Source organism: Taudactylus pleione, unplaced genomic scaffold, assembly GCF_031769625.1.
Source record: "Taudactylus pleione unplaced genomic scaffold, aTauple2 ptg000554l, whole genome shotgun sequence".
In the NCBI taxonomy this organism is placed as follows: domain Eukaryota; kingdom Metazoa; phylum Chordata; class Amphibia; order Anura; family Myobatrachidae; genus Taudactylus; species Taudactylus pleione.
The window spans coordinates 213,503-238,812 of record NW_028284956.1 but is presented as its reverse complement, the minus strand read 5'-3'; the positions used below and the strand labels follow the sequence as shown (position 1 = coordinate 238,812).

Genomic DNA, 25,310 nt, shown 5'->3' with positions numbered 1-25,310 from the left:
AATAATGAATTTCCCAAGCACATCTTCATTATTCCTACCTGCTGCTCTCCATGACAGTATACACACTGGTGTGCTGTTATCCAGGTGCATATGTTTGCAAAGACGTTTTTCTACAGGATGACTATAGGTTGATTAATAGAATATATTATATATTTTTTAATAAATAAAGTATTTTACACACACACACACATATACATATATATATATATATATATATATATATATATAATTCAGTTACACCACTATAGCGCTGCTTATACTTTCTTTGTCTTTTTAATATTGGGTTGGCTACCCATTTGCAGCGGCTTTTGGTGGTGTACAGAGATAGCACTACCTCCCAGCGCCTAGTTTAATACTGTGTTATATTACAGGAACAAAGCGTCTGACTATGGTAGAGGAGCTTAGGTTTTTAAATCCCTTGCTTGAAGTGTTGTGTATTTTAATACAAGGGAATTAAGCCAGTGAAGGTGATGATTACCATGGTGCAACCCATACTACAAAATTACAGACAGCTCTCCTGTTAAATATCCGATTATGGAACACGTGGTCTGAAGTTTGAATCCCCTGCAAGATGAGGGTGCATCTTAATACAGGGAATGATGTACACTTTTATGTTATTTCAATTATATTGTATAGTCCAGTGGTTCCCAAACTTTTTTGAATCACGGCACCCTAGACTATAAGCATTGTTTTCACGGCACCCCTAAGCCAATAGTTTGTTATTGAGAAAGTCAGAATTTTTTTTAGTATGTAGTAAATTGAAGTAAATTGTGCTGACCTGTCATCCTTAGGTTCAGTTATGTGGTGGTGGACAGGTTTGTGCTTCTGTTTGTCCACATATTTACATTACATTGACCATAAAAAATAGAATTTAGTGCTGGGTCACCAACCTGAGGCACCCCTGCAAGTGTCCCAAGGCACCCCAGGGTGCCACGGCGCACAGTTTGGGAACCACTGGTATAGTCTAAGAAGTAGGAAGAGTCAGAAATAGAAAGGGCAGGAGTCTTTATTAATTGTTAAAACAACCCTCTGTCTCTTCACTTCTTTTACAGATGGCAGAAGTTTGGGGAATCTGAAGTAGGCAAGAGGTGTTATAGGTGCATTCATGCATAGGCTTGCAAAGTTCACCAGTTAGGGGTGCAATGGCCCATATGTGCCAATTGGGAACCCACTGGTGTAGGTCTAGTATTAGGATCACACACACTTACTGATCTACTAGTATCTCTACCCAGATGATCAAACCCACTGAGAAAGTCTATAATAAAACCAGAAGGGGGTCAAAGTGGATCAAAAACGGTACCTTCCGGACTTTGCCCTTGGACACTGTGCGGCCGCTACCTGGACGGCTTATGAGGCAAAGAGACATTGGGACTCCCAGATAACTTTGGGGTTTTTACCATTTAGTGCATCCAAATACATTCTAAAATATACAGAGAAGTTTATGTGCAATGTTATTCCTTACTAAAAAGACATTTTCAGTTTACTACACTATTCATAGCAGTTCTTTCTCTGAGACACGAAGGTACACATACAGGCCCTGTACATACATTACGTCCTGTAATGAGATCCTGGAAGACTAATGCAGATAAGACTCGCTATGCGTATATTTGGTATATGGGCACTTGCTTATCTTCATTGTGCACTTATTGTATTGGGGGGGGGGGGGGGGTTCACTCTGCACACTGAATACATCCATATCAGCAACATATATTATACTTCATGTTTATTGATTTATTGGCTGTAATATCTCTATTAGCTGCTTAATTAGCTCCTCATTTTGTCTATATGTGGGTACTAGATTTATCTTTGGTTAAACATGGAAATAATTCTTACAGGCCTCACTCAAGCTCACCGAAGCGGAATAGGAATTATAGGAGGAAAACAGTATGGAAAGTGCCCTCAATGCGATATCCAGTATGAAAAGTCAGTATCAGTGATACACTATTTGTGAAGTAGCCTGGCTGGTGTTTCAGCGAGTCGCAGTGTCCTGCCCGATTTTAAAAATGTGGCCGGTACTTATGGAGGTCCCTGCTGATCATAGGCCGATGGCGCCCCACCTCCCGCTGTGCCTCACCCTGTGACTGCGGGACACTGCAGGTGGTTGTAGCACTGAGCAGAGGACGAACAGATGCCGGCATGGCGTCTACCCACAGTGCAGGAATAGCTTGGGGGCACCTCGGTGAGTGCTGTTGATGAGGGTGTCCACCGTAAACCTAACGACCAAAAGACAGATGTCAGGTGACTAGTGGAGTATGCTAATTTAAATTATAAGGCTCCCATCAGGGATTTGTAGCGAGAAGACTTGCAAAATTCCAACCATATTTTTAGAAGTACTTAAACTGATCAGCAGAGGACATTAGAATATCAACCATTGAACGAAACCGTTCAATCCTTTGGAACCAACCAATCGAAAGATATTTCAGGAGAGATTTTTTTGATATACGGATAAAAGGCATGGTAAGTAAATTCAAGAGCCAAATTTCCGGGCCCACAATTTTCCAAGTGACCGAAACCACCCCATCCCAAAAGGGCCGGACAAGACCACCATATATATGGAGGGGAGTGTCCAGGTATGTATCACATCCCCAGCAGCTCGCCGATACCCTCTGGTACATTTTAGATTTCACTTTAAAATGAGTCTCAATAGTTAGTATGCTAGTAGAGCTACTCCATTACTTCTCATAAATAGATGACCAGGTAATATTTTTATTTCATTTATTTTGCTGACTTACAGTGCAGAGGTATGATGTTGCATAAGCTTTTGTACGAATCACCAGTCTTCTAACCAGTGGCGTATCTATAATGGGTGCAGTGTGTGTTGGGCCCCACACCGTATACACTGCACCCATATATATATATATTTTTTTAAACTTACCTGTCCGAGGTCCCGCGTCGGGTGTCACTGCTGCTCAGAACACCAGAAAAGTGCCCGGAGTCTGCTAATGCTCCGGTGGCTGGCTAGCCGCGTAAGTCAGCTGCCAGCCACCAGGGAGAGAGGAGGGGGCCCCGCACAAGGAGTACACACGGGCCCCCTCCTCTCTTAAAATGCCCCTGCTTCTAACTTGCATCTTTCACTAGTAATGCCCTGGATTGTATGACTTTCCTTTATGAATTTACTACCCACTACAGCAGTGATTTTCAACCATTTTTAACTGGAGGCACACACTACACAAGATCTTAATATTGACAAGGCACATCATCCAGCGATGCGGCGTGCGCAACCTTGGGAAAAAAAAAACATACATATTGGCGATAACATAAAAAAAAACAAAAACAAAAAAAAACACATACATTGGCCCCCACAGTAAAAATTAACACTGGCTGGCCCCCACAGAAACAAAAAAAATAAAAAAATTGTTGGCCCGCAAAGAAAAAAAAAAACCCCCCACATTGCTCCCCCCCAAAAAAACAAAGTACACTGGCTCCCACATAAAATATGAATATACATTTTTTGGTCCCTACCTGTTCCTCATATACAAAACGGTCAGCAGATTGCAGGCAGGCTGGCTTGTGGCCACGGGGCTGGCTGGCTGGGCGTGCAGGTAGAGCTGGTGGCTGTGTGGCTGGCTGGATAGTGAGGCAGGCAGTCATGTTGGCGCGGCGCTGGTGGCCGCGGGGCTGACTGGTGCGTTCGGGGTGCTGGCTGGTGAGGCAGGCAGGATGACAGGGGGTGCTATTGGCCTTCATGCAGATCATCTGCAAGGGCCGCGGAGCGGGCTGGCGGGTAGTCTGACTGGAAACACAGCGTGCGTGACCTGTGATGTCCCGCCGCCGCGTCTGCATAGGTGATGACCCGGGCGCGCCTGAGATTCCCATAAGAGCTCAGCGCTCCCCGGTCCGCAATACGGCAGATCTGACCGTGCGGCACAGTTGACAACCGGTTGAAAAACGCTGCACTACAGGCACCACACATAATCTAGGTACCACCCGTTAAATCTCGCTTATTCTTCCTACTCAACTTCTGCAAGAATCCCAAAACACGTTGTTGTTGTAGCAAAGTTCCCGGATCATCAGAATCGGTTCCCTCATGCGATATCAGAGTTAGAGCCTATTGATGAGCTCTGTCATAACGTCATAAGTTACTGTTCCGATTAGTGCACTTACTGCGCCACCTCCGTATTTCCATTTCTGAAGATTCAGTGACAAACACATCCTACAGGAAGCTCCTCTGGGTTAGGAAGGTCTAATTTACTGGAACTTCTAATTGACGAACTGAACTGTCAAAAGCTAATTACATCACATGCACACAGGCTTTTAGACATTAGTGGATTATATTACTATGAAATTCCCAACACTCGTGTAAACAAGTTCAAAAATTTAAGCAGCTTCACAAAATAGCAGATCAAAGAAAAAACAAACAAATAAAAAAAAAACCTTATTTTTAGGTTTACACTATTATATGATGTCAGGATTAGAACCTAATTTAGATTTAAAAAAATAGGTTACTGCTGTTGTAATCCACTTTAAAATGTCAAGAGACATTAGTCAACGTGGTTTCTAGCAAATCACTGCTGTAAGCAAACATGGGGCCAAATGTAATAGGGCGAATGTTTAGAAAACGTGAGAGTTTAGCAGTAAGCTCTCACACTAGTACATTGGTCAAGTTGTATTTTCAAAATTAGAAAACATCTGAATGAGAGTTTAAATCGTGAGTTTTTTTTGAGTCTGGAAAACATGAGAGTTTGCATGTTCTAGAACTCTATTACATTGACAGAGTTTAAAAAGTATGAGAAAATGCTCACATTGTATAAAACTCTCACCCGATTACATTTGGCCCCACGGTGTTCAAACCTTGAGTCCTGTTGTCACTTTACCCAGATTACTTACTCAGATATGCCACATTATGACAGAAGAAAAATGTACTTTTTTATTGCCCAGTTAATGTTTCCAAGGATGCTAAAAGATTGTCTGAAATAAAATTTTGGTTCAGGAAATATTCCTTATAGAAAACACAAATAATCAAAGCTACACTTTTCCTAAGAAACATTTGTAAAGACTTTTCTGTATATATTTGTAACATGTAAAAGCAACAACATAGTGTGTGTCAGTGGCATATACAGGCCTTATAAAGAACCTGTAGGCATGATGCATCTCCACTAGGAAGCAAAATAACCAAGTCATGTTTCCTATGTACAAGTACAGGTACAGTATTCACAACGCTTCACTTTTCCACATTGTTATGGTACAGCCTTATTCCAAAATGGAATAAATTCATTTTTGTCCTCAAAATTCTACACACAATACCCCATACTGACCACGTGTTAAAAGTTGTTGTTTTTTTTTTTGAGATTTTTGCAAAATTTAATTAAAAAAAAAAAAAAAACCTCTAAATAAACCACATGTACAAGTATTCACGGCTTTTGCCATGAAGCTCAAAATTGAGCTCAGGTGCATCCTGTTTCCACTGGTCATCCTTGAGATGTTCCTACAGCTTAATTGGAGTCCACCTGTGGTAAGTCCAGTTGATTGGACATGATTTTGAAAACGCATACACTTGTCTATATAAAAGGTCCCACACTTGACAGTGCATGTCAGAGAACAAAAAGCATGAAGTCCAAGGAATTGTCTGTAGACCTCCGAGACAGGATTGTCTCGAGGCACAAATCTGGGAAAGGGTACAGAAAAATATCTGCTGCTTTGAAGGTCCCAATGAGCACAGTGGCCTCCATCATCCGTAAATGAAAGAAGTTCGGAACCACCAGGACTCTTCCTAGAGTTGGCCGGCCGTCTAAACTGAGCGATCGGGGGAGAAGGGCCCTAGTCAGGGAGGTGACCAAGAACCCGATGGTCACTCTGTCAGAGCTACAGCATTCCTCTGTGGAGAGAGGAGAACCTTCCAGAAGGACAACCATCTCTGCAGCAATCCACCAATCAGGCCTGTATGGTAAAGTGGCCAGACGGAGACCACTCCTTAGTAAAAAGCACATGGCAGCCCACCTGGAGTTTGCCAAAATGCACCGGAAGGACTCTCAGACCATGAGAGACAAGGATTGAACTCTTTGGCGCAAATGCCAGGCGTTACGTTTGGAGGAAACTAGGCACTGCTCATCACCAGGCCAATACCATCCCTACAGTGAAGCATGGTGGTGACAGCATCAGGCTGTGGGGATGTTTTTCAGCGGCAGGAACTGGGAGACTAGTCAGAATAGAGGGAAAAGATGAATGCAGCAATGTACAGAGACATCCTGGATGAAAACCTGCTCCAGAGCGCTCTTGACCTCAGACTGGGGCGACGGTTCATCTTTCAGCAGGACAACGACCCCAAGCACACAGCCAAGATATCAAAGCAGTGGCTTCAGGACAACTCTGTGAATGTCCCCGATTGGCCCAGCCAGAGCCCAGACTTGAATCAGATTGAACATCTCTGGAGAGATCTGAAAATGGCTGTGCACCGACACTTCCCATCCAACCTGATGGAGCTGTAGAGGTGCTGCAAAGAGGAATGGGCGAAACTGCCCAAAAGATAGGTGTGCCAAGCTTGTGGCATCATATTCAAAAAGACTTAGGGCTGTAATTGCTGCCAAAGGTGCATCAAAGTATTGAGCAAAGGTTGTGAATACTTATATGTAAATGTGATTTTAGTTTTGTTTTTTTTAATAAAATTTGCAAAAATCTCAAAAAAACACAAAAAAAACCTTTACACATTCTCATTATGGGGTATTGTGTGTAGAATTTTGAGGACAAAAATGAATTTATTCCATTTTGGAATAAGGCTGTATCATAACAAAATGTGGATAAAGTGAAGCGTTGTGAATACTTTCCCGGATGCACTGTAAATACACCATGTTTAGTTGAAGTAATGTCATATTGTCTGCTATTTTCAAGAAGTGAGTTATGATATGAACCCATTACTTGAACCGTTCTTGGACAATAAGGCAATACATTGTTTGTAAAACTGATTAACATAACACGTTTTTAAGAGATGTCACTAAAGATGCACAAAAGGTGTAAAAGTAAAGAAAAAAAAATATTGCAAAGTATTCAAATGATTTTGGAAATTGTCGGTTTTTGGAGATCAGTCAGCTGTTTAGAAATTGGGCAGACCTTCTAGTCTTGCTCCAGATGGAAGATTACGACCTACTGTGTGAAAACGTGCATTTGTAATTTTTCCGTTTGTTTTATTTAAAGAAACAGTTTTGCATCCATATTCTGTCAGTTTGCAATAACTAATTTGGATAAATAAGCATTGTGACTTTGAGTCATATTAAAAACTTATTCAATAACGTTCTGTCTTTACATTCTCACATAATTCATGTGTCCAGGTTGGTACATGCCAAGGTGGTTCTTGTGCAATTTGCTGCAAAAGGCGATGAGAGGATTTAGCAGTCGAGGAAAAAGAGTGGGACACGTTTAATGCTAAGGCAACAATTGGTGTTTAGGTTCAAGTACATGCAACTACTAGTGTATAACCCACTTTTGGGAAGACGTGCCCAAACGTGTTTATTTTAATAATTTTGCAGGTGGACTACAGGTACTAGCAGGCCCTCAATGCCCGGCATGCTGGTACTTGTGGTTCTCCAAGTTTTTTACACCACACATTTACACAATCAACCCAGCACCCATCAACCAGGGATAGCCGTGGGCTATCAGCCCAGGCTCCACATGGAAGATGAGAGGATTTATTGTGGGGGTCCCCACCTCCCCAGGGATACCCGGCCTGGACGGACTAGCAGTCAGGTGCAATGCTTTGGCCGGGGGACCCGGTTAAGGGTACCCCTGGCTAAGGCAATATACCCCCCCCACCCAATAAAGAGTCTGATGCTGGATAAGGAAAATACAGGGGACCCCTAACTCATTTTGTCCCCTGTATTTCCGAAACCAGGCCCGGCTCGCTGAGCCCAGTGCTGGTTGTGCAAAATACAGGGGACCCCTACATCTTTTGTCCCCTGTATTCACACAACCAGGACTGGCTCTGAAAAGTCTGGGGCTAGTTGTGTTTTAGAGGGGGACCCCCACAATTTTTTGGGGGGATATTTTTTTACTTGACAAGCACGAATCTCACTGATCTGTGTCAAGGGAAATGCCTGTCAAGTGACGTCCTCATTGTTCAGGTCGGAACGACATATCGTTAATCATTCGCTAGTGCGAACACACTGAACGATGTGCCTCAAATGGTTAACAAGATTGACAGCTCTTTCTGTATGGACAAAAGATCTGAAGATACAACAAACGACCATCGGGAGTGCGCATCGTGATCAAACGTACACACTGGACGATATGAGCGCTTTGTGGATTCGATGCGTTGGAATCGGCCAAATCGCTCATGATATCATCTAGTGTGTAGGGGCCATTAGGGGTTTATTTCCTAAAGTGTGGGATTTTTTTAAGTGGAGTGGTTGCTCCTTGCAATCAGATTCTACTTATTTATCTAGCACCTTCTAGAAAAAGAGAGTTTTACCAGAACTTACCCTTGTTAACTCTCTTTCGTCAAAGTCCATAGGGTCCACAAGGAGACAATGGGGTTTAGGTGGTACTTTGAGGACAGGACACCAACAGCAAAGCTGCTTTCAATCCCAGGATGCTCCGGTCCTTCCCCCTATACCCGGCCATAGCCTGAGGTGACTCAGCTTTGGTAACAAGCCCAAGGCAGGATAGGAGAGATTGAGGACTGGTACACTGAAGATTCACACAGAGACGCAAACACGTGACCAAGAGAAGAAACCCATAGAAGCCAGATGCGTCAGGGCGGGTGCCCTGTGGACTTCGTAGAAAGAGTTAATAAGGGTAAGTTTTACTATAACTCCTTTTCTTCTTCAGGGTCCATAGGGCTCCACAGGGAGACAATGGGGATGTCCCAAAGCAGTTGTTCAAGGGCGGGGACACTCATGAGCTGAGAGGAGTACCAGGCGCCTGAAGAAAGCATCCAGAGGGGCAAATGTATCAAAGGCATAGAACCTAAGAAAGGTGTGGACAGAAGACCACGTGGCCGCCTTGCATAGTTGTTCGGCAGACGCGCCACAGCGGGCTGCCAACGAGGGACCCACAGATCGAGTAGAATGAGCAGATACTGTAGCAGTCACAGGAAGGCCAGTCTGCGTGTAAGCCTGTGAGATAGTCATGCGAAGCCATCTGGCCAGTCTGTTTCTTAGCTGGTCATCCCTTCTTGTGGAATCATATTGGACAAAGAGGGAGTCTGATTTCCTGATGGCACTAGTATGGTATACATGGATCCTGAGAACACGGACCACATCCAAAGAGGCCTCACCTGCCGATAGGTCTAGTGATTGAAAGGCCGGAACCACAATTTCCTCATTGAGGTGGAAACTAGAGACAACCTTGGGAAGAAAGCCAGGGTGCGTTTGAAAAATAGCCCTGTCTGGATGAAAGATTAGAAATTGGGGAGAGACAGGAAAGCACCCCTAAATCCGATACCCTACGGGCAGATGCTATAGCCAGAAGAAACAGAATCCAGGGGTTTACTGAATCCAGGGGTTCGAATGGAGGTTACTGAAGTGCGTGGAGAACCACTGGCAAATCCCACAGAGCCACAGGGGGGACAAAGGGAGGTTGTATTCGTAGAACATCTTGCAGAAAGGTGTGAACATCCGGTAGAGGAGCAATTCTGTGCTGGAACCATATGGACAGAGCAGAAACGTGCACTTTCAGAGAGGTCAGGCGGAGTACAAGATCCAATCCAGCTTGAAGAAAGGCAAGGATTCTCGCGACCCTAAAAACCATAGTTTCTATTAGCACACCACTGGGAATATGTATGCCACACCCTGTGATAAATTCTGGCAGAGGCCGGTTTACGCGTTCGGCCCAGGTGAAAACGCAGGACATTTTTGCTATTGCTGAATGACTTAGAGTGCCTCCTTTGAGATTGAGGTAGGCCACTGCCGTGGCGTTGTCAGACTTGACTTGTACTAGCTTGCCCTGAAGAATATCCTGAGCCAGAGTGAGGGCCTTGAAAATGCTTGGAGTTCCAGGACGTTGATTGGTAAGATCGCCTCGGCTGGAGTCCAGTGTCCTTGGAAGGAGTGCTGGCCGGTCACTGCGCCCCACCTGCGAAGGCTTGCGTCCGTGGTGAAAAGTGTCCAGTCCGGGATCCAAAAGGGGTGACCCTTGTTTAGGTGCGACGTCTGTAGCCACCAGGATAGGGACAGGCGAAAATCCAGAGAGAGGCCCATCGTCTGGGATCTGAGCAGATTAGGCAGCCAGTTCCACCTGGAGAGAATCAGGTGTTGTAGGGGCCTGGAGTGAAACTGGGCGAACTCCACCATGTTGAAGGTGGACTCCACGGATCTCAAGGTCTGCATTAGAGAGTGAATTCACACTAGGCGACTGGAGTAATCTGCGCACTCGGGGCCTGATTCAGACCCGCTTGTGAGCGCTATGCGCTCGCAAGCGGGTCGATGGTGGCCCAGTGCGCATTGGTATCGCGCATTGGCTCAGTCGTGCCAATGCGTGATACCCGGATAGCGATGGGCAAACCGTTGCTCCGGGTCTCGTACCAAAGGGGGCGTGCTGTCAATGTTGAGTGACAGCACGCCCCCTTTGGTGGGCGGGCCGGAGGAGTGGCTGCCCAGACAGCGGCGTTCCCGTCTGGGGCCAGCCCCACTGACATCACAAGTGATGTCAGTGGGAGAGCTTTCGGCTCTGTTAGAGCCGAAAGCTCTCTGGGGCTTGCGGCAACGAGACCCTACCAACAGGGTCTCGTTGTAAACACCGATGGTCGCGACCATCTTCCTGGCCGCTCGCTATAGCTGTGGGTGGTCACCCACAGCTATGCGAGCGGCCAGGAGACCGCTCTAAAAACAAGAAGGCAGGCCCTGATTCAGAGCGAGCGCTCTGTCAGAGCGTCCGGCTCTGAATCAGGGCCTCGGTGCTGTAGTACAGAGATTTTTTTCTGCTGTTAGAAAGATTCTCTGAGCCTGAGATTGCAGGAAGGCTCCGAGATGTACCATATATGAGAAGGGGTCAGGGAAGACTTTTTCCAGTTGATCAGCCAACCATGCGTTTGTAGAAAGGCAATGGTTACTTGTAGATTGCGGTGAACAATTTCTGGGGAGCTTGCTAAGAGCAAGAGATCGTCCAAGTATGGGAGCAGTCTGATCCCTTGACGACGAAGATGGGCCGCCATAACTGCCATGATCTTGGTAAAGACCTTAGGAGTTGTAGAAGCCCAAAAGGCAGTGCATGAAATTGGTAATGTTGCTGTAGGACAGCAAACCGGAGATACTGCTAATGGGAAGGCACTATAGGTACATGTAGTCAAGTGTCTTGAATGTACAGGGACACTAAGTCCCCAGGCTCCATGGCCAGGACAATAGAGCGTAGAGTTTCCATATGAAACCTGAACACCCTGATAAACTTGTTCAGAAACTTGTCTACTTATGGGGGAGACAAAGGATTCGCAGGGAGTACCTGCTGTGGCCATCCCATAGGCGGAGCTACCACAGGGACCACTAGGTGGTCCACAATTTTTGCCAATACCTGTGAAAAAGAAGCCCAGGGGGGGTCCCCAGGAGAGGATGCAGGGGCTGAGGGGCCAGGTGCCGTATAACAATGAGACAACAGGTCTTGAATGAGATCCTCTGAAGCGAAGCCTGCTAAACAGGACTTGCAGGACTACAGAATGGGAGCAGCAGGCTGCTCGTTATTCTTGCATTTGCTAGACAGAGCTGCAAGGATAATTGTAGCACACAATCTGGCACATTGCAGTGAGCAACCCAGATATATGTACAATATAGCACAGTGTAGTGCGCAACACAGATATACTGTATGTGATAGCCCTCACAAATAGAGGTAGATGTGAGGTACAATAAACCCCCTATACCTCAGTATGCCAGGGTTATAATGAAAGTAAGGGAAAGGTATAAACTGACAGTTGTAGAAAAAAATTGACATCAGCGCTAGCACAAGTCACATACAATGCAGAGTATACAATATAACTGCAATGGGCACTAGATTCAACTACACAGACCGCAGTGGATGGTAGGAAATAGCGCTGTATAACCTGGCTCCTGGGAGAGGTATACAGGGAGACCGGACCCAGCGTTCCCAGAGACCTGAGGCTGAGGCAGAAAATGGCTGCAGTTAGTCTCTGAGGGTGTGGAGGGTGAGGGAGGAACAGCTCAGGGTCGACAAGACCGCAGAGGAATGGCCGTAGGGAGAGGGCCTTCTCCCCTATGCTGACATCAACCACCGGGTCCCTGGTCTGAGTATTCTCTCCCCTGCGCCAGTATATTATACCCTGGTGGTTTAGTGGCGTCCCCGACGAACCAGCGTTCACATCAGCACCTCAGGTCTGTCTCCTGAGACCGGAGGTAAAGGTACCCATCCACTAGACGATCTACTCCCTGTCCAATCTCTAAACGATTTTCCCTTGATTTTTTCCCTTGAAATTTTATTTTTCAGTCTGAACGATTTGCAATAGATCAAGTGAAATTGACCTGCATATTCAGTCGACTGACGAGACGATCAAATGACCAGTGGGAGCGTGCATCGTTGATCGTTAACAACCAAACACTGTACGATTTATAAACGATTTTTAAACGATTGAACAATAACGACGTCGTTATCGTTCAATCACCTGCTAAAATCGTGTAGTGGATGCCCCCCTTAAGACTGCACATAGATGCGGCGCCTTACCTGTCCCCTTGAGTCCAGGCTGCAGTCTGGGGAGCCCTGCTAGCTAGGTCCCCCCGGAGCTCCGCCGAGAGTACCTAGCCGAGGGTTGGAGCCGCGGCGCCATGGAAGGGTGATTGAGCAGCAGTGCAGACATCCTAGCGCTGCTTGGTCTATCATGAAAATAATGAAAAATCATAAAAATAAAGCTTGGGCTGCTTATAGCTTATAGCAGCCCCACTGTTCTAACGGTGACCCAGCTCCTGCCGGACACCAACGAAACAGAGTTGCCTTCAGGCTGTGGGCGGAGCATAGGGGGATGGGGCGGAGCATCCTGGGATTGAAAAAAAAAAAGCTTTGCTGTTGGTGTCCGGCATCTATTCTCCCTGTCTGCAGGGCTTGGGGGCTGCCCGGTGTGTCCGTAAGTGCCGGGCACGCCCCCAAGAGTGACGAAAAGGGGACGCGTCTTATAGACACGCCCCCTTTTCCGATGACCACGCCCCCTTCTCAGTCGCGCACGCCTTCGGCGCGCGCACGGGCATGCCCTCTCTAGCTCCGGCGCCCTGCCTCCCGCCGGAGCTAGAGGGAACACTATTCATGAAATATTAATAGAACAATACTGTTATTTCTTTAGCTTTAGAAATCATCACTTTTGCACGTTTGAGTTAGTTCTTGGATGAGGAGCCGAAAACGAAGTCCGAACAACCGTTTCGGGATGGAAATGAATTCCGTTCTGTGACGCCATAAATGAGGTTGGAAAATTCTCAGATGACAAGTGAGACAGTGTTAATGACCAATGCTCTCCAAGAAACATAAATTCAATTAGAGGCGAAAAGCCATATTCGCCTGTTTTTTTGTAAAAAATTTGCCTAAAAAAAAAATTCGCTAAATTCAATTCCAGGACAATTTTGCCTAAGTGGAAACAATTCTCCAAAAATGATTCTCCAATCAATAGCTGGTGAAAAGAAATGCAAAATCTTTATTTTGGGGTGCAAACGTGGGGAAACAACTCAGACCCCTTGGGACAGCCCCCCAAAGGACAAATACGCAAAAAAATACAGAAACTAAAACCTAAGAACACCCCAAAAAAGACATGTCATTTTTGGGGTGTAAATTTAAAAAGTGGGGGGGATAAACATTAAAAGTAGTGAAAAAGACTTCTTAGGGGTCCACAAGTATGGGTCAGGTGTTTTGGGGATTGCAGGTGCATGCAGCAGGTGGATTTTTCACGGTTTTTAAAAGTTCACTTTAGAGACATAAAAACATACTAGCACCTATTTTCAAGCACCCCAAATTTGACAGGACTATTTATTTTCACCAAAAAATACAGCTTTATGCCATTCTTCACCACTTTTACAAAAACGCTAATAGCAAGCAATTTACACAACTTAAGTACGCAAAATAATTTTATTAGGGCTATTAGTACACATCTATATTGAATCCCTATGTTAGAGCATCTTTTTCTGGGGTACAGACTGATTTCCCCAATTCTTTCAGTACTTTTCACCTGTTCCGTATTCGCCTATTTCCGTGTTCGCCTGTTTTGCAATTGAATTAGGCGTAAAGCGGGGACAAGCACGGAATAAATTCGACTCTGAAACAGGCGAATGAAGCGAACAGTCGGACAGGCGAAAACTTTGCCTCTAATTGAATATGGCTCAGTGTATTCTGTTTCACAGGTTTCAAGGACCAATCCCATATGGCACTATGGGCTCGATTCAGACCCGCACGCTAGATGCGTATGCAAATTTCAGCAAGGCAAGCAATCACAGGCAAAGCTATTAGCAAGTCCACTATATCCTGGCGATCGCTCTGTGTATGCAGATGCCCACCAGCCTGTTTTAAGATGCCCATGTCATCTCCAGGAAGTGTACGCAACCATCGGTACATCGAGTACCATCGAAAGTGCTCGCATCGCTTGTGGCTGACCATACCCTGCCGCAAGCACTGCGAGTGCTCAGTGTGAAATACAACCAAGTGACGTGTACTATGACGCTGCCTCATAATTATGCATGCCTCTGAAACAGCGTTGTGACGCTCAGGCACGCCTGCGTTCGCACCTCCACTCCCCGTTTCTAGTGGCCAGCCCGTCACCACCCACAAACAGCTTCTCCTACCACTCATTCAGCGGGGCTGTCTATGCGCAGCGAGCGTAAGCTTCCAGATTGCTCGCACTGGTTTACGCACGCCCATTGCAATGCGTACGCATGTGCAGTATGCAAACAATCGGCTGGCTGTGTGCGCACGCTTCATAGTCTGAATCAGGTCCTATGTCCACCATCTACACCTATGCCTAAATGTAATGGCCTATAACGGTCAAAGGACCTCATTCAGAGCCGCTCGCTATTTGCGGTCGTTCGTTCAAAAACAAGGGGTGGCTATTCAAATGAACAAAACTTGCGGTCGAAATTTTGAAAAATACACCCCCTTGCCGCTCGCACCATACGTCATGTCCGCTATTTATTAGATTAATCGAGTACATCGAACAGCGTATGAACTGCTCGCTATTCTTGTGGTTGGTTTTTCCTACCACTATATTGCGAGCAGTTCCGACTATAAAACAACCAAGTGACGTGGTCAATGACGCTGCTGTATTAATTATGCACACCCTTAAAACGTCTGTTTTGACCTTTAAGCACGCCTACGTTCTGAATTCCACTCCCCGTTTTCAAGCACCTTCCCCTGTTACCACCCACATACGCCTCATCCTGTCACTCAAAGTAGCAGGCATTCGCTATATAGCGAACAAACGATTTTCGGCCGCACTGACTGGTTCGCGCATGCGTATTACAAACCGTACGCATGCGCAGTTGTGCGACCATCGCTCAGTGCGAAAGAGCGGCCGCTTACGAGCGGCTCTGAATCAGGCCCAAAGTCCAGTATAAAACCAATGCAATAGGTGCTGTCCCACATCTATGCTCCCCGACGAGACATCCTTCGTCTTGAAACGTCTTACTAGGACATTAATGCTTATGAACATTCCCATTAATGCCAAATGATCTCTCCCTACGGACACTGGATTTACTGTACTTGGGAGTATACACAGCGCAGACACTGACAAGGAGTCAGCAGCTGTCTGAGACGAGTTCATTTTGCAACCTGTTTACAGCTGGAGAGTAAATCTGCCCAGACACAGATGCCATTCTGGCAAAACCTTAATGAAACCTTCTGGGGGTCACGTTGAGTTCTGAAGGCTGCTCAGAAATACACACCGCCTACACAAGCACGTGCTGCGGCAGCCAGTCCCCGGACAGGTAACCGAGCCCAGAGGACTTATGTCTGACACTTGTACTTAGCCTGGACAACTGGGAAATTCCTCTGAGAAGAGAATGCTTATGACATGGTCATAAATAACACAAATGGGAGAATAGCTTTTCCAAGGAGTTGTGAAGCAGCAAAGCCCTGATCTACTGTATTAGCTTCATCATTTTTATAAACGTGAGATTATCAGGAGAAACGCACACCAAGTGCACCACCACAGTAACGGGCAAGCTTAGGGTGCTATAGGTGACGCCTGCTTTTTTTAGCGCACACGGAAGTGATATAAATGTATTAAATTAGCACCTACAGACATGTCCTCATACACTTATCCTTTGTATGCCATGAGGCACGAAACGCTACGCCACAGGTAGAGATTCCCGCACATGCGTACCCCCCCGCCAAGGATAGCTTTAGAATACATATTCACTTACAGTGTACTTCGGATTAGTATTTTTATCGCAAAGCAATCGGTATAAGGTGGCAGAATGGCCTGGGACAAACCACTTGTATCGGAACTCTGTATATTATCCTTTTCACTCAGACTGCATAGTTATTCCAGAAATTACTGGGATTCATTTATTTAGGATTAGTATTTTTGATGCAAAGGAATTGGTATAAAGTAACAGATTAAAGGCCGTATTCAATTAGGTGCGAAAAGCAGTTTTCGGCGATAAAGTATCGCGAGTGATATCATTTCGCCATGCGAAAAGTTTCCTCCGTAATCAACTCCGGAGACTTTTCGCCGGTGCGGAACTCAATACAATGGAAGTAGGTGTCGAAAAAAAGTGCAAAATTGGTGTTTTGGGGGTGCAAACTTTGGAAAAAAACCCTGCACCCTTGGCACAGTCCCCCAAAAGGTAAACTGCGTCAAAAAAAGGTTTAAAATATACGTTAGATCACCCCAAAAAAATACTTTAAGTTTGGGGGCGAAAAAGTCTAAAGTTGGGGGTCAAATTTAAAAACTAGCGAAAGAGACTCTAGGGGTGTCCCCAAGTATGCCCCAGGTGTTTTTAAGTTTTCAGGTGGATTTTTAACATTTTTTTAAACTTCACTTTAGCAACTTTAAAATATGCTTGCACTCATTTTCGTGTACCCCAAATTTGCTGGGACTAATTTTCTGCAAAAAAAACCTGCTTAATGCTATTCATCACAACTTCTGCAAAGACGTTAATTAGCAGCTATTGACAGCATTTAAGTACCCCAAATTCATTCAGCAGGCCTATTCGGGGGTATCTATAGTGATCCCCAATGTCAGTTCATCTTTTGGGGGGTGTCAGGCAGATTTCCCCAAATCTGACAGCACTTTTCGCCAGGTCCGAATTCGCCGGGTCCCGTTTTCGCCAACTTCTAATTGAATACGGGGTTAAGTGGGGACAAATGAGATACTTTTTCGCATGGAAAACCAGCGATGTCGGCGAAAAGTCAGGCATGTGAAAAGTTCTGGACTTTTGAGTCTAATTGAATATGCCCCTAAGACGGATTTTTCGAGAAAAAAAAATGTACACAGCGCGGCTAAGTTGCAAAGTCCGTGGTGCGCCAAACGGGGCTATTTGGATCGATTTTATGTGGACACATCTGTATTAAGTGAAAATAAGTAGTAATTAATTGGGTGTGGTATAGTAAGTCAACATGGTCTGAATGTCAACATTACATATGTCAACACTGAGAAAATGTCGACAGTCGGCAATGCAATTTCATATACACATTTCATCTTACCCTAGCCTCAGCCTAACCCTAATTGCAACTTAACCCTAACCATAAAATTGAGTGTCGACATTCACAATGTCAATATTTTGTACAATGTCAATATTCTGCATACGTTGACATTCAGACCATGTACAGAAATGAATACGTAGTGGACGTAGAGCGCAATATTAATGTCAGGCAAAGCATTGCGGCTATAACTAAACATTAGTATGTTATTATTGCAAAAATAAAAAACACGTAGCAAAATGGGGATGCAGTCAGGAAGCCGACGGTCTCAATGCTGAGGGTTAGGTTTGTAGGGCTCCCGAGGGGTGCTTTGGGTTTAGGCACCCCCCCCCCCCTGAGAGAGATTTAGGTTTAGGCTGCAGGGGAGGGGGGAGAGGAGATTAGGTTTAGGCACTTACAGGGGGGATTTGGGTTAGGCACTAGGGGTGGGGGTTAGGTTAAATTCTTAACTTGTCAGGATCTCCTCCGTCGGGCATCCACTGTCGGTATATGAACCGCCGGGCACAGGTCCGGCGGTCATTCATACAGATTCCGCAAAATGATGTGCTTGGCGTGCATTGTGAACCTTAGAGCACTCTGAAGCAAGTTCTAATGCTTGTAATGAAAAAGAAATTTGGACAACAGGTACTGTACGTACAACTGAGGATGACCTAACCATTTATTAAAAAATAAATAAATGTATTATCTACAAATTTTGTCGCCAAGTAGCAGGGTCGTGTGCGAGCGGTTCAGAGAGTGCAGAGCCTTGTGGGCGGCACCACCACTCACCCACAGCCCTTGCATCTGCCAGCAGGGTGCGTGGAATGGCGCCCTGCAGCCAGAATCGCTGCTGCAGTGCCGCCCGACTCTCGAGACGTGCACACTGCAGCTTTTATGGCGCCCCCATAAGATGCTCTGTGCAGTGCTGTAATTCCCGGTGCTGCTGGCTCTGCCCCCTCTACATGATGTCATGATGCAACTCCCTCAGGGGGCATGGCTGTCACAGTGCGCAGAAAAGCCCTGTTACAGCGCTGCCAGGTAATGAAACAAATCATTCGAAGAGCACTGCAAATGCTGAGACAATAATTTACTGTAGAGCAGGTCATCTGCCGCTGCTTTCAGACATCTTGACCACCCCGATCAATGGTCCTCACTCCATGTGACTTTTGGTTGTAGTGGTTTGTGAAGAACAAGGTGTATTTGGGAAAATTTTATGCAGCATCTCATTAGATCTAAAAGAAGTCAGGTACAATTTCACCTGACAGGTTACTTTCTGATACTGAGAAAGCTGTTCTTTTAGTAGAAACTGTTATTGACCACAATGGAGGACACATTGACCAAGTGATTTGTATCGCTACATCGCCACCTAATGACAACATTTTAAACTTTATTTTTTTTCCTTCAATAAATGGTTAGGGTGTACTCTGAAGTGCAAAATAAAGTGATCCTTATTTCTATATTTTTGTTTGTATTCTCTGAGTACCAGTTGTCCACTTTTCTTTTCAAGTTGGGATACGTTAAAATAAAACAGCCCTCTATTTAATGTTATGAATAGAAAATCTAAATGGTTGGACCAGGGAAATACAAGAGGCACTACAGGTCCAACCTTCACACTCAATTTTCCCTATGTGCAAATCATCATACAGACCCTAAATAGCCAAGGAGTCCCATATATGATGAATAAAAGTGCCAATACGTCCTATATAGCCAAATTACTACCATACAGCTTTACACTCTCTAGATAGGCAATATGCCCCAAACAGCAAAAAATTTCATCATAGTGCCCATAAGCCCTATATAGGGACTTTAGACATCACGGCTGCCCCCGCTACACGTGGGCAAGGGGTGCACTTAAATGTGAATATATAAAGTCAAATATAAATAAAAACTTTATTTAAAAACACAATTTAAGAACATCTTCCACAATCTGATAAAACCTGCTGAAGGCAGTATTACTGTGGTTTAGGGGTCTATTTACTAAGCAGTGTTAGGAGACAGAGTGAAAAGTGATAAGGTACCAGCCAATCAGCTCCCAACTGTCATCTCACAGGCTGTGTTTGAAAAATGACAGATGGGAGCCGACTGGCTGGCACCTTATCACTTTCTTATCACTCTGTCTCTTATCACTGCTTAGTACATAGACCCCTTTGTCTGCAACTGCAGACTCCGCAAACAGCATTATGCTCAAAAGGAGGAGGAGAAAAACACTATGGGCCTAATTCAGATTTATACGCCAACACAGCTTTGGAAGTGCGAAAATACGGTCATGCAGCAGCGGTCGAGACGCCCACAACTGCGTACACATAAGCAGCATCAGACACAGATAAAGCAAACATTGACTCCTTGAGCGAGTCTATGGTCACTCGGAATGGCCGCCATGACCAAGACGTCTGAACCATGTTTCCTGCATAGAGGATCACAGTCGGCGGCTGGTACACGCTACAAAAACGGTTGCGACATGACCGCATTTTTCTCCCCACTCTCCGTTACATCCCACAAAACAGCCCGAGCCCATGAATCACTTGCTAATAAATCCTCTGGGTTAGCGTATTCGCAAATTCAATCACCGCGGGGCGCATTACGGCCTTCGACGCATTCACAATCAGCTGATAATCGCTCAGTTGCGTGAACAACAGCATAGCCTCGAACCTGAAAATTACTAATATATACCTCAATTATATTTAAAGTTTACACCTTAAAAGCTTATTTTTTTTTTATCATAGTTAGAAATTTTAATAGAACGAAAAAGGAAAGATGATCCATTTATTTTAGTTTCAGGACTCAATTAGTACAGAAACCGCAGTACGAGTCGTGGCACGACGCAGCGCATCTCTCATCGCCGCTCTCTATACAACCCCCAAGATGCCACCGGATAACCATTAAATTATGGGAATGATCTGCTGAAAACAAAAGCACCAATGATCTGCAGGATTATACGGAGCTACCGCTGTTCCTCTTTGCTAATGGGGCACATATTTCATTAGTCTGAACAAACACCAAAATGAGCAACACATGAAAAAGTAATTTACTGCATGATTCCCGATGCCAGACAATTGTCACATGCTCAGTTAGCTTGCTGGCTCCTCCAGATGACCTGATCTGACTGTAGCATGTCAGCACCGGGGTCCTGCACAGGCATCCTATCCATTTAACTCAACGTCTTCAAGATGTTGTTCTTTCCCATCACTTTGCAACAAGTGGCAGGATCCGTACATTGGTGGATTTAGACCAATTAATTGTACATGTGATGGAAAAAAGGACTTTAAGAATCTGATATACTGTGAGCTGACATGCCAGACTTGCAATCCCCCCTCATAAAAAGTGTAACACTGAATTTGGAACAGGACCCAAACATTACGTAGAGTCATTCCTGAATGACGTGTGGCTTAGAGAGCACGGAAGGCTGTGTTTTAGAAGCAGGATCGTACAAGTTAAAGCTATTGAAATACACAAGGGAATATATATAATATATGTATGAACAAGGAGTTATCAAATCCGTTACCCAAGTCAGTGTTCAACAGGTAAATTCATCCCCAGAGGGAGGCATTTAAAAGTAGCAAGTATGGTAATAACTCACCGTTACTGTAAATGATCACTGACTGTGCAATACTGTACATAGCTGAATCAGGCCCACAGCTTGTAAATTGGTAGTTAGAAGCCGATTGGCTGGTACGTTCTTTCCCGCTAAGGCTTGATACATCTTTCCCCCTAGAAGTACCGATCTATGTTGAACAGCTGTTTTTTTATAGCTTACTCTCTTTAAGTTGATAATTCTAATTAGGCGCCATAAAAGAAGATTGTTCTATTAATTAGTAGGGATTGTGCACAAATTGACATCCCTTTAATGCACCTGCTCGGAGGAACTAAAACGTAGTCTAATGGCCCATTCACAACATTCAACATATGGCAAAAAATAAAAAAAGTTTGGACAGCAGCGCACTGTATTTTTCATACCCGTGTTTTGCTTACCTCTAATTCAATGTTTTATAGCACGAAAAACAAAAATGGTTGTTAAAATGGCCTAATCAGCATGGCAACAACAAAACACACTAAAAGTATAAGAATGTATAAACCCAACCACATAAAATATATATAAAAAGAAAAAACACACAGGGTTTAGAATGCGTGTTACTAACACTCAGGGAACGATGAATATAGAACGTATAATAACTGGAAAAAGAGGATCATTCCCAGCATTTGCTAAATAAGACAAAATGAAAAGAATCTTCTCTTGCACGACTTGTAAAATATGAAGGTGGCATGCATGACGCTCTATAAGAACATAAGAGGCAATATTAAAAAGGAATAGTATAGTACAGCACTTCCGTCTTGGGAACCCGATACCTTTGAGCCCACTGGGATTTATTTTCAGAACGGGAGAGAGCAGACATCAACATTTGATACGAAGTGGAGGAGGCATCAGCCCACGCTTACATGAAACTCTGTTGTGTTGAGAATGTGACGGCCATCTGGGCTCCAACACGAGGACACCAGCCCTGCCGACCCCTCGTCAATCTTGCAGTGCCAGTCAGGCTGCTCCAGAGACCAGACCTGGAAAGACAGAGAGATTTCTAGAGAGTCTCTAGAGGACGGGAAACAGCTACGGAATCTCCTGATCACCCGGAACCATGAAGGACTGGCGCTGGATCCCACTACAGAAGTAAGTCACCGTTTCTCATGCAGGAAATAACTTTATGGCAGCCCAGGCCTTGTAGCTGGAACATCCCATTATTTCAAGTCAGACTGCAGGGTTTATGCAATATCCTACAAGATGCAGGCTCTGGTGAGATGCAGGCTCTGGTGAGATGCAGGCTCTGGTGAGATGCAGGCTCTGGTGAGATGCAGGCTCTGGTGAGATGCAGGCTCTGGTGAGATGCAGGCTCTGGTGAGATGCAGGCTCTGGTGAGATGCAGGCTCTGGTGAGATGCAGGCTCGTCTGCCCATATTTTTAAAGCTGCAATCATTTAAAAAAGCAAAACCTACCTGGTTTTGCTTTTTAAATAATTGCAGCTTTAAAAATAGAATCTCGCCTGAGGGTCTGCATCTCGCAGGCTATTGCATAAACCCCTGTATGTTTTGTGTATATTTAACAAATAAAAAAAAACGATGCTGACTCTAAATGCCACTTGAATCATTTATTGATCGAAACCATCCCCTACGGCTGAATAAATTAAGGATGTAGGTACTTAGAGTAACTGATACACAGTAATGTTAAAATAGCAGATTGTTAGTGTACCAAATTATTGCAATATTAGTATCAATGAAACTATAGGGTAAGAATCATCCAATAACAAGTTGTCAGTCCACTAAATCGTTCATCCAGATGTGACCGTTGTGTTTGCTGGCAAACTTTTTACCATAACCATGTTTGTACTTTGGTTTTACACACATCATTTTGTGCTTAACAATTTTGAATTAATTGTTTATAAAATAGTGCAGCTGTTGTACCAAATGATAACAAATGTACTGGCATACCCTCTCATTTAATCTCGCTATTTCAGAACTTTAAAATAGAGGAAACATGTCAAATTGTGAAGCACAACGCAATATGATGGCGCTGTATAAATAACGGATAATAATAATAATAATAATAATAAACAGGATAGAGGTATACCTAGCTAGTATATTGTGTAGGAATACCTAGCCGGTATAGGAGGCGTACAGTAGGGATACCTAGCCGGTATAGGAGGCGTACAGTAGGGATACCTGTATTTATAATGGGAGGGGGGAGGGGGGGGTTCTATCCTGTGTGTTTGTATTATAAAGCTTGTTATAACATAATTTACATGTTCTGCTGGTTTCGTGTATAAATGTGATTACAAACCTGTAATATTGTTGTAGAAACCTGGAAATATGTAAATAACATTCCACTAAGTTTATATTTCAGAGTATTCTGTCAACAAAGCATTACAGACTAAAGACCCTCCACTTGCCTTACTCATGGGGTCAGTTTCAGGTCCTACCCCCTACTTTATATTTTGCTTTACAGTTGTTAGAAATCGTCTCAGATCTCTGAGAAATATATGAAAGTAATCAGTGTGAGGACTTGTGCTTTCTGTATGGTCGTGGAACTCATAGGTGACTTCTAATATCTGTACAATGTACACCTGGTGGCACAATAGCCCATAGAAAAACAAAAATGGGCACGTCTATTACACCAATCTCAAATTAATAATTGCATATCTCAATTCAAATTACTTCCAGCCTTTATATAGATTTCGATTAAAAGGAGTTTTTTTTTTTTTAAATATAACAGAATTCAGTTTTAAGGCTGGGTCATGTACCCCAATTAGAATGTCCTTCTTTTTGAGATTCCTCCTTTTGCATTTATGATTTGATAAATTCCCACTATTTAGTGCCTGGCATCAGAATGTATAAAGACCGCTTTTTTTTGCTAGTCATAGATAATAGGTTTCCATACAACGTACAACCCAACTTCACCTCATATATTCCTGTACTTTTCATGCATACAATTATTTCAGAATACCAGCTAAAGTTCCCTGTACTGCAGGGTCAATTTCCCTTCAGAATTCTCCTACAGATGTGTCCTCCTACACTTTTGCTGAAATCATGCCAAATAGCCCCGTTTAGCGAACCACGGACTTTGCAACCTAGCCAGGCCAAAAGTCTCTCTCTTTAAATACACAACTTATTCGCTTCACTAATGCTACAAAATGACAATGCACGGGTACCCATGATACTGGCGCTGGCATTACATGCAGCTTTTGTGAACAACTAAGACCCGTATTCAATTAGTTTCGCACCCGCGATACTTTTTGCCTACTTCACGTATTTTAGCCGCAGAAACTTATCATGTTAGTACCCGCGATCACCCTATTCAATTCCAAAAGATGTGAAAAACGGAGATAACAGATGTCAGAACAGGCGAAAAGAGGTGTCAGAACAGGCGAAAAGAGGTGTCAGAATCGGGAAAATCAGGCTGAACCCCAGAAAAAGAGGCGTAAACATTGGGGATCAATGTAGTAGTGCCCGATTAGCCCTAATGAAACAATTTGGGGTACTTAAGTTCGCACAATTGCCACTAATTAGACTCTTTGCACAAGTGGTAAAGAATGGCATAATGCAGTATTTTTTGTAGAAAATAACTAGTTCTGTCAAATTTGGGGTACTTGAAAATGGGTGCTAGCATGGTTTAAAATCGGTAAAGTAAAGTTTCAGAAAAAAATAATAATAAAAAAAAAAAAATTAAAAACAAACAAAAAAAAACAAATACGCACCTTCAGCAAGCACTTGCAATGAAAAAAAAAAAAAAAAAAAAAAAGACACCTCACCATTACTTGCAGCGCTCCCAAAAGACCATTTCGCTACTTTTACGTTTGTACCCCCACTTCGCACTTTCTCAAAGTGCTTTTTAGGGGTGTTCCTTTTTTTTTTTTTTTTTACGCAGTTACCCTTTTGGGGAGCTGTCCCAAGGGTACCGATTGTTTTTCCCACCTTTGCACCCCTGAATAGCGGCTTTGCACTTGTTTTCTCCACCTATTCATAGGCGAACCTTTTTCGCCTATTACAATGCATTTTCGCGTATGCAAAAAGCAGATGGAATTGAATATGGAGACAAGTTTCCACCTGGCAAAAAGTCCCAATCGGCGATACTTTTTTGCGGATCTCGGCTTTTCGCTTCTAATTTAATACGGGCCTAAGTTGCAAATCTGGCTAAAAACCGAAGTCCAATCCGAGTGGTCCGCGCCATGCTGCCAGCCACGTATTGTTGTGCTTAATCTGCAACTTTATACCAATTCCTTTGCGACAAAAGTACTAATCTAGTCTCC

At 44.2% G+C, this 25,310-nt stretch overlaps 2 protein-coding genes across 6 annotated transcripts in view; one reads left to right on the top strand and one right to left on the bottom strand.

The window, feature by feature from the left end:
- The window catches only part of WRAP73 (WD repeat containing, antisense to TP73), a 62,430-nt gene that overhangs the window by 34,938 nt on the left and 2,182 nt on the right, over nucleotides 1–25,310 (bottom strand). For 2 of the 3 annotated variants that reach the window (XM_088452597.1, XM_088452598.1), the window contains one exon: nucleotides 21,955–22,071. The exons of the other annotated variant lie outside the window; for it this stretch is intronic. In XM_088452597.1, the coding sequence (XP_088308723.1) occupies nucleotides 21,955–22,071 (117 nt within the window). The remainder of the gene's footprint in view (nucleotides 1–21,954; nucleotides 22,072–25,310) is intronic. 3 annotated transcript variants of the gene reach the window in all.
- TP73 (tumor protein p73) overlaps nucleotides 22,051–25,310 on the top strand; it is a 176,951-nt gene continuing 173,691 nt past the window's right edge. For all 3 annotated transcript variants that reach the window (XM_088452595.1, XM_088452594.1, XM_088452593.1), the window contains exon 1: nucleotides 22,051–22,180. In XM_088452595.1, coding sequence (XP_088308721.1) covers nucleotides 22,149–22,180 — 32 coding nt within the window. In that variant the 5' untranslated portion in view covers nucleotides 22,051–22,148. The remainder of the gene's footprint in view (nucleotides 22,181–25,310) is intronic.